The 17755-nt window shown below is 37.7% G+C and overlaps 1 protein-coding gene across 1 annotated transcript in view; it reads right to left on the bottom strand.

Moving 5' to 3' along the window:
• Nucleotides 1–17755, bottom strand: part of LOC148276953 (exportin-4-like) — a 26046-nt gene extending 8291 nt beyond the window's left edge. Inside the window, exons 1-11 of the mRNA XM_088233539.1 lie at nt 17583–17755; nt 17163–17441; nt 13138–13404; nt 11836–12237; nt 10853–11002; nt 10486–10688; nt 7123–7278; nt 5626–5711; nt 4232–4412; nt 2444–2713; nt 822–1086 (exon numbers count right to left, since the gene is read on the bottom strand). Coding sequence (XP_088089665.1) covers nt 822–1086; nt 2444–2713; nt 4232–4412; nt 5626–5711; nt 7123–7278; nt 10486–10688; nt 10853–11002; nt 11836–12237; nt 13138–13404; nt 17163–17441; nt 17583–17633 — 2310 coding nt within the window. The 5' untranslated portion in view covers nt 17634–17755. The remainder of the gene's footprint in view (nt 1–821; nt 1087–2443; nt 2714–4231; nt 4413–5625; nt 5712–7122; nt 7279–10485; nt 10689–10852; nt 11003–11835; nt 12238–13137; nt 13405–17162; nt 17442–17582) is intronic.

The following is a 17755-nucleotide window of genomic DNA, read 5'->3' as shown; positions in this document are numbered from 1 at the left end:
CCAAAAAAAAGTATAGCTCAAAAAATGTAACGAGCGAAACGACTGACGGGAAATTAGATTTAAAAAATGTTTTTTGAACATGGTAAAAGTTAGAGCATTTATTTGTACAGTGAAGTTTTTTAAAAATGCATGAAACAATTCATAAAAAAGTTTTTAATAAAAAAAAAATACTTTGCAAACGGGTTTAAATGACCCCGTGTATAGTAACCAATAAATTATAGCGTTGTTATGTTATTGTGGTAGTCAGCAACAGATTTCCAGCATCCAGGGTGGCCATGTTTTTTGACATTTAATGCGTTTTAACATTAAGCATGTACAAATAATTTGTACGGGGTTGAACTTTTAAATGTCAGAAACACTCACTAACTTGAACTCGTGACGTCATGGGCGGTGAAATTTCGAAGTTTCGGTGGGGATTTGCAAAATTAAAAAACGAAAATAAAGTTTTCATCATTCCCTTTCGCTAATTAATGGTGCATAGGGCACTGCATTGGTACACCAATCGCAATGTATCTTGATCATTTTTGTTACATGATAATAAGATGATAGTCTTACGCTTCAGGTACCAGTCTAGGGATTATGAAATATTCTAGTGTAAAAACATTTTTTTAAATAAATATTTTAGATCAACCATGTTGGGAATCGAACCTGACACCTCTAGTCAACAAACGCGCAGACCACTGCATCACGAGGCCGACAAAAAAAATCATAGAGATGATAATAAGCTACATGAAATTATTTTGGCAATTTGTCTGACAATTAATTTATTTTTTTTAAATCACGGAACTTCCCCATTCCCACAATAGTGTAAATGTCCTTACTTGCACGCCGTCGGCGATGCCCGCGTAGACATCGAGCGCCAGGTGCAGCTCGGGTGAGTCGGGGGCGCTGGCGAGCGCGGCGGCCGCGGGGCGCAGCAGCGCGCGCAGGCGGGCGGCGCGCGCGGGCGGCGGCAGCTGCGCCAGCGCCTGCGCCCCGGCGCGCGCCAGCCCGCGCCGCGCCACGCCCGCCATTGCCGCGCCTTCCGGCCCCACGCCCCACGCCACCGCCTCCCATAGCAGGGGGAAGTTGGCCAGGTCCATTATCCTGCGAGCGATATCAGATGCTAATGAGGATGTTATCCGCTACCCGTGGATATCAACTTGATAGAAACAGCCCAAAGAGGAGCCACAAAATTGTTGCCGAGCCTGAAACGGCTTCTATATGTGCAAGACTGGAAACTCTCGGTCTCACAACGCTGGGGGAACCACAAAAACGGTGTGATTTGATAGAACCATATAAAATACTCAACAGTCACTATAGCTGCCATAAATTTTGATTCCATGTTCAAACTAAAAGAAGATGCTTGACTTCGAGGTCACAGACTCAGGCTGGGAAAAACTAGATTCAACCTAAACTAACAGAAGCAATTCCTGTGCAATAAGGTTGTTGATGATTGGAATAAGCTGCCACAAGAGCTGATCTCAACATTTAGTCTTAGTAACCTAAAAAATGGGATAGATTTGTTTTGAAAAAGTGAAAATACGCCAACAACTAACTTTCATGATGAAAGTCCCTTTTCAAATGAAGGCAAAGAAGGCAACTGCCCAGGAATTAAAATGCGAATCTCTTAGCGCTAGTAACTTGTCTATTTAATTATACGATGTGTTTAGAAAATAGCGAGAGTTTTGCAATTTCGCGGGTTCGGAGAGTCCAATTGTCAAAACTTTTGGTATACATGCCCCTGAAGTATGCAAAAATTTTCAGCTGTAGTCATTGTTTACTTTGTGGTAGCCGCTAAGGTTGGATGTGTTCAGCGTGCTCGGCGATCCAGAATGCCTCCACTGGGACGATTAAGCCTTAGTTTCAACGCCATGCGTTTTATACCTAAAACATTTGAAAAAATTTCATGGCATGAGCCAATCAATATGCCAACATCATCAGCGACTTCTCTGATTGTGATCCGGTGATTGTTCATAACCATTCCATTCACTTTTTCCACGTTTTCATGGGGTTGTTGATGTGCTGAGGTGCCCAGGCCGGTTGTCATCTTCAACGTCTTCACGGCCATCTTGGAAACGCTTATACCACTCGTAAACTCTTTTTACTCAAAGCGGACTAACCATTTTTGTTTTTCAACTTTTTTTAACATTTAACACACTTTGATCCATTTTTTTCAACAAATGAAAATCCCCAACCTCATAAAAACACGTCCAACCTTAGCGGCTGCCACAGACAAAGTAAACAATGAATACAGCTGAAAATTTTAGCATACTTCAGGGGCATGTATACCAACATAATTTGTTCGTTTATTTGTTTATTTATAATAAAACAAATTGACAATTGGACTCTCCAAACCAGCAAAATTTAAAAATTCCTTAAAAATTATTTTCTGAACACACCTTGTATGTCATTGAATATTCCACAATTTTGTGCATTTGTATTGGATAATGATGCAACTTACTGCTGGCGGTTGGCGGCCACGGTGAGCAGCAGCGCCACGGCGCGGCGCGCCACATGCGGGTCGGCATGCAGCGCGCGCAGCAACGCGCCCGCACCCGCTGCGGCCGCTGCGCCGGCGCCACGCGGCAGCCAGCGCGCACCGGGCCGCGAGAAGGCGCGCAGCAGGCGCCGCGCCAGCCACAGACAGTCGGCTGCCAGCGCCGGACTGCCGCGCCAGCGCCCCGCGCCCCAGCCGCACCACCAGCACACCCGCAGCATACCGCTTGTCAATCTGGAGTTCAACAAACAAATGTGAAAATCATCATCATTCAGTTTAAGCGCCCGAGTACGGCTATGTTTGACAAAAATAAATAGTACAATAGCTTTTATACTTACGCACCCACACACACGCACCCCTCCTTCATTCATTTACGCATACACACATTAACATACACATGAATACAAACGTCACACACATACAATTACGTTAACTCTTTTCTTATATATTATGTGTCATTAGATTTACAGTGGATTTTTTTAATTGGCTTAAGTATTGTTAATATTTTTCTACTTATTTTGTTTATGTAATAGCTGTGAAAATCCCAAATCAAATAAAATTAAATAAAATTAAATAAAATAAAATAAAAATAATAATTTACTACCAATACAAAAAATTAAAAATTCTAATTATTATAACAGCTTACAAAATAAAGTAGTTAGTCAACAAAAACAATTTGACATATAAAGTTGCATACAAATATTCATAGCAGCTTTACTATGTCTACATGTACAAAAATTCCCGTTCAATATATTTCTATAAATTGAACTACATAATTTGATTGAATACATACATATTATACTTATATATCCTGTCGTTGTGAAGAAAGTGGCATCTCCAATTTTACATAAAATGAGTTATATCATCCATATAAGTTCAATACCGCGGATGAACCATTTGTCAAACTGTTCAAGAGGGACAAAAAACCTTGCAATTTTGTATAAAAAAATTATAAAAAATAAATTTAAAAACAGTTTATTTTGTGTTGTTGATTTATATTAGAAAATCAATTTTTACTATCGTATGCGTCTATGCGAAGTTAATTGTGACTCTGAATGTGTAGTTGTAATTCTGAGTGAACTCAGTTTACCCTGAAGATGGCTCCTGCAATGGTAGCCGAAACGTCGGAAAAAATCCAACACACATGGTATCACCCAAAAAGGAAACATATTGATAACAGTGACCGTGAAAACCTTCGCACCTATTTAATTGTGACAGTTAAACTGGCAGTTACGTATGGCTTATTCGCTGTATTGCCTTTACACAAATCGAGTACGTCTCATCAGCTGTATTGGATTTAGGGATATACGCGGTATTGTTTCGCTTCTTTAGTAGGGAGGATTCATTCGTGGTATTGAATTTAATAGAATGCAAGTAGTCTATTAGCCAATTTTGAAATTCAAATTTACCAATCAATGCAGTCGCTCCATTCAATTGAAAACACCAAAAAAACTTATTTAGATTTTTTTGGCTCTGTGATAGTGATATTGAACTTATATAAACTATATTATTTTTAATATCTTAACTACAATATCTAGTGCCAAACTTATTGATAGAGATAAGCAGGAAGCATTTTATGTTTTCTTGATTCTGCTGACATTTATCTTTTTTTAGAAGCCACTCTCGTCATAAGGACGGAAGTATCGTAAGACATGCTTCATAAACTTTGTTGATTCAACGTCAGTTTGAGAACCAATGTTCATTAAAAATGTAATAGAATTTTTCATTATTTTGTAATTAAAAACTGTGTACCTGACAACTTGGTGCGCATTCTGTAAGTCGGCGGGGTTTGGTGCAGTTTCCGTAGCCTCCAATAAGCGAATGGAAGCATCCGGGTCACCGGCAGCACCTGCTGTGTAGCGCAATAGTTCCCCAGGGATGGCCGGAGTTTCCCCTTCTCCATCTCCGTCTCCCTCCATAGTAAGAACATGTCCTGATGTCCAAATATTTCATTATTAGTTGAATGAACCTTTCGCAACAAAACCATACATTTCATATCACAGTACATAATGATTAAATATTTTTTTAAAAAACATAATATATATACATACACATATAAATAGAAACCATTAAAAAACCACCGAGCAAAACAAATATTTAAAAGAAAAAGTGTTAAGTAATTATATTAGTATTGGTAACATAACAAGAAGTTGCCTTAAGGCAATATGCCCGCCCTTATATGTATATAAAGTGTTTAATAAAATAACAACTGCATTAAAAAAGGTCACAAGAAAACACATTTTAAATCATAGAAGTTTGTATTGCAATAAATTCAATGTGCCTTTAGTGATTTACGCTTGTTGGGATTTTATTAAAAGTCACACAATGAAAAACAAATTATTTGGATTTACAAAACTTTTTTCTAGCGAAGTTACCTTGGTGATGTTTGCCTCTTGAAGAACATAATTTTACGCTTCGTATTAGAATTGCATATTCAACTCAAAATTGTAATTTTTAGGGCTAGTGACATTTGCCTGAATGGCGACGAAATATTACATTGCTCTCAGCAATTAAAATATATAAAAAAAGAAATATGTAGCAAATCACAATACATATGCTAGAAAGCTTCATGTTAGAAAGAGATATACATATTTCATATTTATTTATGTGTAACTCGTTACCATAAATACAACGCTAACTGGCAGCTGTCAACATTTTTCAAAATGTACTAAGAAATATAACTACTTATTCCATAAATTGGATTATATTTACTAATATAACGAAATATCTGTTTTGTTTCTCACAGTTGCAGTGCAATTGAAGCATTTTCTCATATTTCTGCACATTTGTGTCTGATCATGATGAAAGTCCGTTAGAGAATAAAGGCGCTCAAGGCAATTATTCACAAAATGAAATGCCACATTCTTTACGCTTATAACATATCTATTTAATTATGTATATGTTATATACATTTATTACATGAATAATTCCTAATTAATTTCATTTTAAATACAAGCAATTTTACTAATTCAATCTGCGAAGTAATTTAACATGATCATAGTAGAGTCCAGTTACAAGCTCAAATTTATAATATGTATATACAGAAAATAAAACATTTTTAATTCATTAAGTGAAACAATGCTAAAATATATTAATACGGAAAAATAAGTCACAACATAATAAAGAAACAAAAATCCTTTACTGACCTGCAAACATGAGTGTCCAGTGAAGATCTTCATACACATTGTACAATATCGGACTTTCCTCATCAGACTGGAGAAGTTCATGCATTCTACAAAAAAAACAGCCATTTCAGAAACATTTTATTTCAGAAAAAAACATAATAATTAAATAAATAATTTGAAATTGAGTTATGAACTTTAGCCACCAGTTTTGATCAACTAGCGACCAGATTAATCACTTTCTCGATATTTTCAGGACTATTATATCAATTAAAAAATAATTCAAATAGGGAGAAATTAATGATATATATTAAATACATGAAATTACACGATGACACGCTTGACAGAATGGACACGTCACGACATTTTGAATAACACGCATCGTTTACTAAAATCTAGCGATGAATTTACTCGCAAGATTTCCTTCAAAGTACTTTTGTGAGACCTTTCTCAACGTCGAATAATATTAAATCAAATTAAAAAAAGAATGACTGATGAAGTTTGTAACGCTTGATTGTGTTTAAAATGTACAAAATACCAACTTTCGATTGAAGATTTGGCAAATGCAATTCAACAACAAAAAAACCACTAATGTAAATAATTATTTGTTTTAGCCTTTTAATAATAATAATAATAATAATAAGTAATGTAAAATAAAATTTATATTTGAAGCACTAACTTTGTAGTTATTCATAATAATAAAATAAATATAAAACTTTATTTTTAACCACAATTTTTTTTCTTCTACCGACTGGTTTTAAAGCTACACATGCTTCTTTATCAAGGTATAATTAACTAACTTTATCAAGGTATAGTGGTTTTATATTTATTTATTTTAATAAACGAATGGTACAAAAACAAAAAATGTTTCATTAATGTTAGTAAATATTAGTATTTTGTGTCTACCGGTTTCGAGACGTACCCGTCTCTTCATCGGGACACTCACTACACCAACATGCAAATACTAAAATACACTTTCACCTTTACCATCACCATAGTATATATGGTTTTTATGAAAAAAATACATTAATTACACGCGAGTTAAAGGAGATGCAAACACCACCATGTCCTAACATGCACTAAAATTAGGTTAATGATATTCAGTGATATATTGCAGAATGTGTTAATATTTACTAACATTAATTAAAATGTTTGACCACAAAGTTAATGCTTTGAACATAAATAATTGACAAGATGTATGAATGTGGAAGAAGCTAGGAATGTATGCCAGGATAGACGTTTTTTTTTTTGCACCACAACAGGCCAGGAGGCCTAATTACAGTGGTGAATTACATCACAGAGCACCCAGGCTTGAGAAAAATCACATTTTAATATTTGTGTTCTCACCGGGAATCGAACCCGGAACCTTCCGTGCGTGAGTCAAGCGTCTTGACCACTACACCACGGAGGCCGCCGATAATTAAAAAAATGTTCTTATAAGGCTACAAAAATTATCACACGCCGAGCTAAAAAGGATTACCCATCACTGGTTTAGATAATTTTACTATTTGAGATAATAACCTGGCGCTTCTATTCTCCAGTATCCCACACAGCAAGGGGAGAGTGTGCTCAGGAGAAGCGCGACCAAGGGCGCCAGCTAGTTGTAGCATGGAGTCATATTTTTCTAAATCTGAGCCTTCTTCTTCTACCTCAGCCTCATTTTCTGCTCCACTCAACCTATAAAACAAAATAGTGATTAACTTACCAATGTAACCAAAACGATTTATTTATTAGTGGTATGATTTATGGAACATGTACACTAGGGTGTCCCAGACTATAAGGGCAATTTTTTTTTACAGATTGAGACACGCATACCCTCTTATTTTGTTCCATTTGACCTTAATAACTGAAATAATAAATATTATTGAAATCGGATAGCGATAACCCGACTTGATGTCAAACTTTGAATATAAAAGTTTGTATGGAAACCATAGGGGAATATTTTAACTTAATATTTATTTTGTAAATAAAACAATGGTACTTTGATTATTGTATCATATTTATTATGTATTATACATATTAATTATTTAAAGGACATTATTAATTAAATTTTCTTTTTAAGGTTTGTTTTTTACAGTCAGGATATACTTTTCTGTGTTCTTGTACGCAACGTAATAAATATTGTTTTTGTTCCTCGTCCACTGTGATTAAGCCATGAAAGTCTTGCATCAACTTAACAGCTCTTTCAGCCGTATCATTAACTGCTTTCAGTGACTGCACCTTCATTTTAGCGCGTTGAAACGAAGCATTAGCAGGCCACAAAATAGGACACTCCATGAAAGAACTGTCATCAATTTTGAGTCGCCTGAAAAAGGATCTGCTGTTCATGAAAACAAATTCATCGATGTTTTTTTCGAAAAGAGGCCCGCTAAGTTCTTCTCTCGATGGAATGTAGCGTTTATTGTGGACCGATGGATTTTCTTTGGCCAAATTAGCAACTATTTTTACCTTACTTTCTTGGTTAATATCATCGTCAAATAGAGACAAGATAGACACTTCTTCTGCTAAATACCACAAATGCTGGCAAAACTTCTGTATAGCCGCTTTTGATATAGTTTTGTCGACCATTTCGTATGCCTTTACAGCCTTCAAAAAGCACAAGTCCTGGTAGGGCGCTTTTACCGCTAAAGTGCATTGCAGCCAAGGCATAGGATGTCGCGATAAACAGGCAGACGTCTAATAGAGCTATTTTGTCCTTATTTGACATTTTGAATTGAGAACTAAACAACAATGTTTTTAATGAATAAATAGCTCTCGCCATCCATCTTGCTTGGCGCATGGCGCCTGGAGGCCGAATTTTAAATTCATTCACTTTATCTCCGCCAAGAAATATTATGCAGAGCTCTATTAACTCTCGATAGTCATCTCTTACAATTTCTTTGGTCAATTCAGTTCTGTAATACTCTAAAAGTTCATCAATTTTAGAATCGTTCAGACGTAATAGCGTTTCTTTGTGGCTTTGTATCTTCTCTACATTGATGTTTTTCCTGTTTAATAGAAAATTTTTGAATAAAGGGATATCAGGACTTGTAGTGACTTGGCTGATTTTGGCCTCGAACACAGCTTTTAGTACCAATTCGTAGATGTGATGGCGGCAAGCAAAAATCAACATTTCTCTGTTCAATTTCTGTTCGAGAAGCACACATGCACCATTAATTCGGCCTGTGTTAGAAACAGTAGTATCACAACAGAGGATCTGTGCTTTATCTTCAAGATTCCAGTCAACAATAGCATTCCAAACTGCTTGTGCCTGTTCGCTCCGTCCCAATGAGCTTTCTAATTTTGGCACAGCAATAAGTTGTTCTTTATTATCGAATGAAATATTGATTGGTAGACGTTCCTCTTTAGATTTGCGTACATCTAAAGCCAGCAACAGTTTTCCATCCCAGTGGACAGTTACAGTATCTGGTACATCGTTTTGAAAATTAAGTTTTATAGCTTCTGCGCGCTGTTTTCGCTTTTCTGTATGAATTCTTTGGATGGAGGACTTGCTTATAGGAAATTCGTCAGTGTTGTGGCCAAGTGCTTCAATAGTTGCTTCAATAATAAAGACAGAATCTCTCATACTTAACTGACACCTGTCTAATGCCGCCACCAGTTTCGGAGTAACAAAATTTTTCGTCACAGAAGTTTTAATAGTATCGGGCTGTTTCCTCTCAATTGGAATGGACAAATCTTCTTGTAAGTCCGTTACTTCAGAATCAGAAGATGAAGTTTCTTGTAATGGCTCATGAGAAGACGTAAAGGGTGTTATGGATGCCAAATAAGTGGCCAGCCGCTTTCGCTCCTGGATATTTCTAAGACTCGCCTTTTCCTCCTTTTCTGTCAATTTTTTGTCCACTCCAGCTAAATGACCGGGTCGTCCTGGCTCTCTCTGCTTTTGTAAGAAAATCTTATCTTCATTTATCTTTATTAATTAAAGCGCATCGGCATGTGCAATATCAAACATTTTTTTTGTATTTGTAACAAACTCTTGTCGACGCTGCTCAAACACATCTTAAGTTTTGTTTGCATCTTTTTGCAAATTTCTCCAATCTTGGTATAAGTTTCTTAACGCAGTTAGGTAAAGATTTAGTTGGTATACGTGCCTTTTCCCAATAAATAATGCACTCACGAATAGTAATATTTGCACTTTCATTGACGCTTAAATTGACTTTGCGAATATTATAAAATAAAACCGCCAGCACTTGTCCATTAGAGGGAAGTTTAGAACCTGTAATTTGATGTTTTATATCCCCAACCAAAAATATTTCCTTTTTAGAACTGCGTAACTCCACAGACATGTTGACACAACGAAAACAATCCGTTCACTAATAAAAACAAACACGATATAACAAGCACATTAACACTTAGTTCGCGCGCGCCGTGCTATGCAAGTTCTGACAAGTTCCAATGCAAGTCGGCACGGGTTACCGTGATTCAATTTACGTGAAATTTTATTTATAAGTGTTTTGACATCATTCAAACAAAATTAGAGGGTATGCATTGAAAAAATAAAACTTTAATTTTTCTGGGACACCCTAATGTACACCCTGTTTTAATAAATCATCTAAGTAGTGAACTCTTACAAGTGAATAGGTGTGTAGATTTTCAGTCGCTGTTATCAATGTTTTAAGTATTTTATTGTTTATCCGCCTGATCTGAAGACTGCTCACATTACCTTTATGAAAAACAGATGATTGAAATACGCTGCATTTGGTTTACCGATTCAGTGCCCTATGCGCCGCTGGATGTGGAAAGGGGAATGATAATATAGCTGCGTTGGGACAATAATTTTTTGTCAGGTCCCCATAATATACTTATTTATTTGACAATTGTAGTCTGCATTACTTTACAGGCTGTTTAACCTATCACACATTTATATAAGTTTGTGTAAATTCTAACCTGGTGCCATCGGGCGGCGCCAGGCGCACTCGAAGCATGGCTTGGAACAAGTGCGTAGAGCCATGCAGTATTGTGGGTGGCACGGAGGCAGGCGGGGGCTCCTCTGTGGGGGGCGCAGCGCCGTGCAGAAGCCCCACCCAGCCTTCCAGTGCGGCCTCCAGACCGTCCTTGCATGCGGCACTATTGTCTTCAGCCAACTCACCCTAGAGACCAGACATTGATTATGGTAGTGTGTTTTTTTGTGTGTTTTTATTCTGATTTTGTATGTCTCTATCAAGAAAAAAAAAATAATATCCCCAAAAAATATATATCGGTGTATTTTGGATATTGTTTAATCCTATTTAAATGACAAAAAATATTATCTCACCACTTCTTCGTAAACACTCATGTCCACGAGTTTCACAGTATACTCTACTATGGCACGTAGCAGGTGATCCAAGTCGTGTGGAGGTAGGGCCAACAGCTCCTTAGTATTATGCAATACCAGTAATCGAAGAGCCGGAGCAGCTGATGCGACCTGTTGTACATTATTAGATTATTACTATGTATACAACACTCACAATACAGAATGGTTACAATGTGACTTAAGTTTTGAAAATTCTTCAAATGAAAATACATACATGGGAATCGTATATCGCACATCCAATAAAATAGTCATAACTTTAAAAAAAATGATTTTTAGTTTAGTATACAGAAATATTGTAAAAAAAAACGTAAAAAACTGTAAAGTAAACTACGAATAAATGCATGAGGTTGGATTCCAAGTCAGATCCAAATCCCTGATGAACTGAGGTTGAAATCCTGATGCCTTGTAAAGTAGCCGAGCATGGTTAATACTCTTGGGAGACATTTACAATAGCCCAACCAGCAGTATCGACTCTGATCAATTAATTATATATTTTTATGTGTACACTTTTTATATTTTCTATTTATAATCATTTAACCTGTACATCTGTTTGTATTATAAATAAATCTATATTTATTTATAAAGTTGTTACTGAAAGTTGCAGCGACCATTGTCTAATTTCCTTGAAATCGATTGCATTTATTCTTTGGCGATTTTTGTATTGACTTTTTTAATTTAAAAAAATGTTCCCTCACTGGGGGTGTCCGGTGTCAAAAGAAATATTTAACATGTTTTTGAAACATGCTCTTAATACATATTAAACAAAATTTTAGTTTTAACATTTATCCTAAAATTACTACGAATAAAAACAATTTTTACCTAAGTATCACTCGTCTTTTATTTCTATAATAAATTACAATGAGTTCAAGAAGTTTCTTAATAACAATTACAATGAATAACTTGTAGGTATCAAGAAGTTCAGTGCTCGGGAGAGAATAAGTTACCTGTGTAGTACCATCCGACAACAGGGGGAGCAGGGAACGAGCTACGCGTAAAGCGTGCTCGGGGCGCGCCGCGTCGGGCAGCGCGGCACCGCTCAGGCTGGCCAGCTGGCCCAGGCACGCCAGAGCGGGCCGGCGCGCGCCGCCGCCCCGCGCCGCCAGCGCGCCCAGCACCAGCGGCAGGCGTGCATCCGCCAGCGCGGCGCGCCAACCCGCGGCGCGGCGCAGAGCGGGCGGCGCGTCGCTCTCATACATCGCCTCGAACACACCCACGAGGCGGCGGTGCAGCAGCGGAGACACGTGCCCCCAGCACAGCGCAGCCTCGGCCACTAGCAGCAGGCGCTCCGTCAGCGGCTGCCCGCTCGGAGCACCGGCCGCTCCGCTCGATTCCAACTCCTCCAAGACCTAGTTTTAATAATCATAGTTTATATTACTATGTCAGAGCCTGCCAAGTAATGTCGGTGAATGTTTTTTTTTTAATACTAGATTATTTTATTTAAAAACTTTCTGCCGCACTATGAGCAAAGGCTATTAAAGATTTGAATGGACTGTACTTATACATTATCCCCCATTATGAAAAACAATAATTAGTCATCATCGGTGGGGCTACATTCCGTTGCGGGCCCTGGCCTCCTCCAGATTCTGTCTCCATTCCTTCCTGCACCCTGCGGCTCTTCTCTAGTTTGTCAGGCTAATTGTAATCTTGTTTTTATGAATTGTACAACGCTGAGTTCACCATACGGTGCCTCTAAATCTTGATTAAACCGTTTTCTCCACACTCCATTTTGGTTTACACAAAATTTCTTCATTAATATTTTTTTTCAAATACTAATAACATAATATTATTTTCACCTCTTTTGGTCATAACCCAGCATTCGGCACTATATGCAATGACCGGTCTGATGATAGATTTGTGAATAATGGTCTTAGTTTTTCTAAAGAGCAATTTGGATCCCAGGTACTTTAATAAGCCGTAATAACATCTGTTTGCTGCCAATAGCTGTGCTCTCATCTCTGCACTATAATAATTGTTATCGTTGGTAATTTGAGTACCTAAATATTTAAAGCAGTTGACTTAAGAACAATTAGAATTTAGTCAAAATACGAGGGTGTATGACTTAGATCTGTTCAACGACTCAGCTTTCGGCTACAAATGGAAGCTCAGTATCATCAATTTCATAAAGTATTTTTTCTCTTTTGCAGCATGAAAATTCACAATTATCACTGTGCATAAGTATGTATTTATAGGCAGGTGGGTTTTAGAAAATCATTAAATAAGGAGTGTAGCCGAGATTTAGACATTACCTTGATGACAAATGTGAATATTGTCTTGAGTTCGGCGGCTTCAAACTGCTTCTTGATCTTGAAGTGCTGAGGCCAGGGGAGGCCGGGGTCGGCCGAACGCACGGTGACAGAGTGCTCCAGAAGAAGGGCCTGTAACAGGGCGGCTCCTAGTAGGGCTTCGGGCCTCCCGGGTCCCGTCCCCACTAGGGCACGAGCCTGCTCCATGTAGCGGCGCCTCTCGCAGCCCCCGTCATGGAGACTCAGCCGCTTCACCATGATGGCCATCAGCTGGAAACCAACGAGATTTATGTATTTATTTATCAAACTCATCTAAGATTCTTGTATCCATCATCACTTCTAGCAGGGATGCTGGATTACAACACCCTCAAACTAGTCATGACACATTTTTCTCGGGAAACTTTTCTATACGCTGATATCTATGCAAATAAAGAGAAGAGATATCGACTAAAGTATAAACATTAAACAAAGGACTTGTTTTTGAAAAATTGAAAACTTTTATTCATTTTAATTTCCTTGATTAGTGTGATGTGCTTAATTAACTTGTTTACTATTGTAAGCTTATTAGTCTTTTATCATATTATTTTTATAATTACAAGATTTTAGGTGGAAATACAAGTAGTTTTTGCTTGGCATTCCAGGGAATTAATCTGTTGACTCCCTTACCAAAGATGCTATTACTTTTGTTAATTACCATTGCCATCATTAAACACTAAATATTGCCACATTGATTCCAAAAAATACGACCTTAAGCATTTAAAATTAAGTCAGCATTTAATTTTTATAAAAAAATTACTGGAAATTTTTACAACCATATTTTATTTTTCCAAAAATAAATGCTGTTTTTAGAGTTTTTGCTAAACATTGCAATAAAAATAGAATAAGATTTTTTTATTACCATATTTCAATAAAATCTAAAGGTTTAGTTCTGGAAGCGCAGACTTGTATACACAGTATAAAATTAGCTAAGAACACCAGTATCTGTTAGCTGAGTGCTGAACCCTCAATAAAGAAGAAAGGTTCCCTTTTTCGGGCCTGTCCTCAGCGATACCGAAGAGATTATAAAAAATTATTATAATTAACCATAAAATTAAAATGTCAATGTTACGTGCGTCGTGGCAATAGGCGAAATGACAGGACGACAATACACAGTGAGAGACTCGCGAGCAAATTAACATCAGGCGGATAGCAGAAATCATACCCTACACAGATAACGACCCGATATTTACGGTGGAGGAGATTGAGGATATAATATCAAATATTAATCCAGAAAAGGCGCCCGGTGAAGACCATTTCACCGCGGACATCTGCCTTCACTTCTTCAACGTGGATAGGTCGCTTGTGCTGGGTTTGTATAACACATGTCTCAGAGTGAACCACTTTCCAGCTCAATGGAAAAAAGTGAGGGTCATTCGCCGGAGGTTATGCAGCAAATATACGTAGGCGCTGTAGAGCCTCTGATCACATACGCCTCAAGCGTGTGGGTGGATGCAGTCAACAAGAAAGTCAACGGGAAAAAACTGAACTCCATTCAACGACAAATAGCCATCAGGTCATGCAAGGGATACAGGAAAATCTCTGGTATCAGCACAGGTTTTGAGTGGATTCATGCCACTCGATCTGAGGATCAGGGAGCTTGCAGATGCATATGAGGTGAAGAAGAGCCTCACCTTGCAAGACTTGTCGCAGGACAGATTTTATCAGAGAGTGTGAGACTATTTCTCACTTCCACATTCAGCGGAGCGCTTTCCGATAGATCGTGGCTACGATGATCAAGTTTTGCCTGAGATGGCGCGGGAAGAGTTGAGGATCTTCACAGATGGCAGTCTCTTAGACGGCAAAGTAGGTGCAGCTTTTGTACCCTACGATGGCGTCAGAGAGCTACCATTGAGAAAGTTGAAACTTGGCATTTTCTGCTCCGTTTTTCAGGTGGAACTGTTTGCTATCAGAGAAGCCCTGGTCTATGTTTTGAAGAAGCCACCAAACAGATGGAAGAAAATAACCATCCTGACCGATTGCAAATATGGCGTCCATGCAATAACTAACCGAAACTCAGTCAACCCTATTGTAATGGACATCACATCAGATATCCAGAAGCTACGATGCAGACACCAGGACGTGTACTTTGGCTGGATAAGGGGACACTGCGGAATCCTTGGCAACGAAAAGGCTGACGAAAAGGCTCGGGAAGCTACGCTCAAGAAGACATTCCCCAATTTCACCGATTTCTTGCTCAGCTTTGCCAAAAGGAAAATAAGAATCAGAACCCTTCAACTCTGGGACGATCGTTATTTGAGTGAACCTACCGGAAGTTTTACTAAAATGTTTTTCCCTACAATTTTCCTTGCCTATGATTTCAGGAGAATGCAGAAAGCTGGCTACGAGCTCACCCAGATTCTCAAGGGTCACGGTGGGTTCATGAGCTACCTGCATTGCTTCAAGCTCTCCGAGATCGACAGCTGCCCATGCGACTATGAAACTCCTCAAGATGTCCCTCACCTGTTGATCCATTGCCCCTTTTTCAGCTTTCAAAGACAACAGCTGGAGGCGCGATGCAGAAGCCAGGGTGAAAATCTTCGCGACATCCCATTAGTGATAGGTAATAAAGAACTCACATGAGAGGTAGCATCATAAATGATCAATATAGTGCACGCAATCGGTAAAATAAACCAAAGTAGGGAACAAAATGCCGAACACTCTTCTAGTGGAATGGAAGGCCGGTTGACAACTGTCAACAGGCCGGCTTCTCCTGAAGAGTTTTAAGTGGTTTCCTCTTCACATGAGCAAATGCTGAGAAGTACCTGATTGGCCCACATTAGAATATCCTTCCTGATTCCAACAGTTTAGCTAAAATAATGTAATATAATAGCAGAAAAATCCTCTTTTTGAAATATAAACCTTGTATATTATAAGCAAGGTAAAAATTTTTATTTTTTTTGTAGTTGCGAATTATTTGTACCTTGCTTTTGTTATGTGCAAGGTTTTATCGAATACATTTATCTTTAAATTATATTCCGTTGACTTCAACATTTTTCACCGTAGACTTACAATAATAAAAATAAAGCAGAATCAGAATAAACAAAATAATTCTAGAAATATTACATTAACAAATAATAAAAAATAAAAAATCGTAAAAGTTGGACACAAAAAACAAAAGGAGCTAGATACCACCATTGAATAACTTAGCCTGCTTGATCGTCCCTGTAATGAATCGAACAGTCTCTCTTCGGGTATCATTACAGTTCAGAAGCTCAGCTAGGTTATTAGTCGTAGCAATCCGAGTGTTTATTTTGCAAATAAAATAAATAAAAAATGATGCAAGGTAAAAAATAATGCAACCCCCATATAAAAGGAAAAAAAATAGGCAAAATAGCAAAACGGAGGGTGCGCGCCTATTTACAGGACCTGCAGGCGACACAGTATCTCGAGTGGTGGGGGTAGTAGGAACCCCTCCACTCCTTTGAGGTTGACTTGTGGTCGGTGGAGTCGTGATCCTACCTTCTAGTTTTATCTTTTGACCCTGCCTGAGAGGGAGACCTCCCATTTATGTCGGGAAGTCTGTTTCTCAAAAGAGTGTAAGAAATACAACTAATTTTTTTTTTAATTTATAACATTTTACTTATGATAGATAGAACCACCCTTTTAGTTTTTTGTCGATATTTTTTTATGTATTTTAATACGACAACAGCCGTTCACATGAGCCCGGGATACATTGTATATTTGGCAGTTATTTTTATTTTATTCCAGTGTGAAAACACCCTGCTACTAGAGAGGATAGCAGAGGGCAGAATAAATGGGTAAATTTTTATCCATAATCGCATGTTTCTGTATATGTAACACGGGAAAAGTGTCATGACCACTCTGTAGCACGGTGTTTTAATAATTACGCAATTACTAACATCTGAACAAACACATCTAAAGGGCCCTGGTTCAAGGGTCGAGGTATAGAAGAATATGTAAAGCAACATACAAAGATCAGGTATAGATGTTCGCGTTTCCATTTTCTTTATAAAAATAAACCCACAAACCTGTAGTATTTTTTCTCGTACAAAAGAAGGAATTTGCCTATGGAGCACATACTCCATCAAATAATTCCTCAAAGACAAGATATCTGAATCACTCAGGTCCGCCCATTCTTTTATCAAAGCGGTTTTCAATAGGCCAACAGCTTCGAAAATTACATATTCGGAGGAGGACGTTTCCAATATTTCTTTGCATAGTTGATATGGAGATTTGATTTTTCGAAAGTCTAAGATGATAGACTCCGCTTCACGGCGTTGCTCAGCAGACACTAAACTCGGAGGAGCCTTAAATAATAAAAAACATATATAACAGCACTATTTTTTTGTATCATTTATAATTTTATTATATTTTTAAAATTGGCATTGAGCTGTCAATGTCTTAAGGGTTATTTACTTTTATATTTTATAGGTTAAAATGCGAATTACCAAAAATATTTGCGAAGCGGTTTCTAACGTTTGTATTGCCGGATTCGTCATTGGTTATGTTGTGTACAATGTTAATTTATTTTATTAAAATGTGAAATCATAACAATGAACTGACCGAAACGAATTTCACGGACAAAATTATTTGAGAATCGAATTTCTGAAACATCATAGAT

This window comes from Micrasema longulum, unplaced genomic scaffold (assembly GCF_059751315.1).
Source record: "Micrasema longulum isolate JH-2025_06_02 unplaced genomic scaffold, ASM5975131v1 h1tg001119l, whole genome shotgun sequence".
Classification (NCBI taxonomy): domain Eukaryota; kingdom Metazoa; phylum Arthropoda; class Insecta; order Trichoptera; family Brachycentridae; genus Micrasema; species Micrasema longulum.
This window is presented reverse-complemented; position numbering and strand designations above follow the sequence as displayed.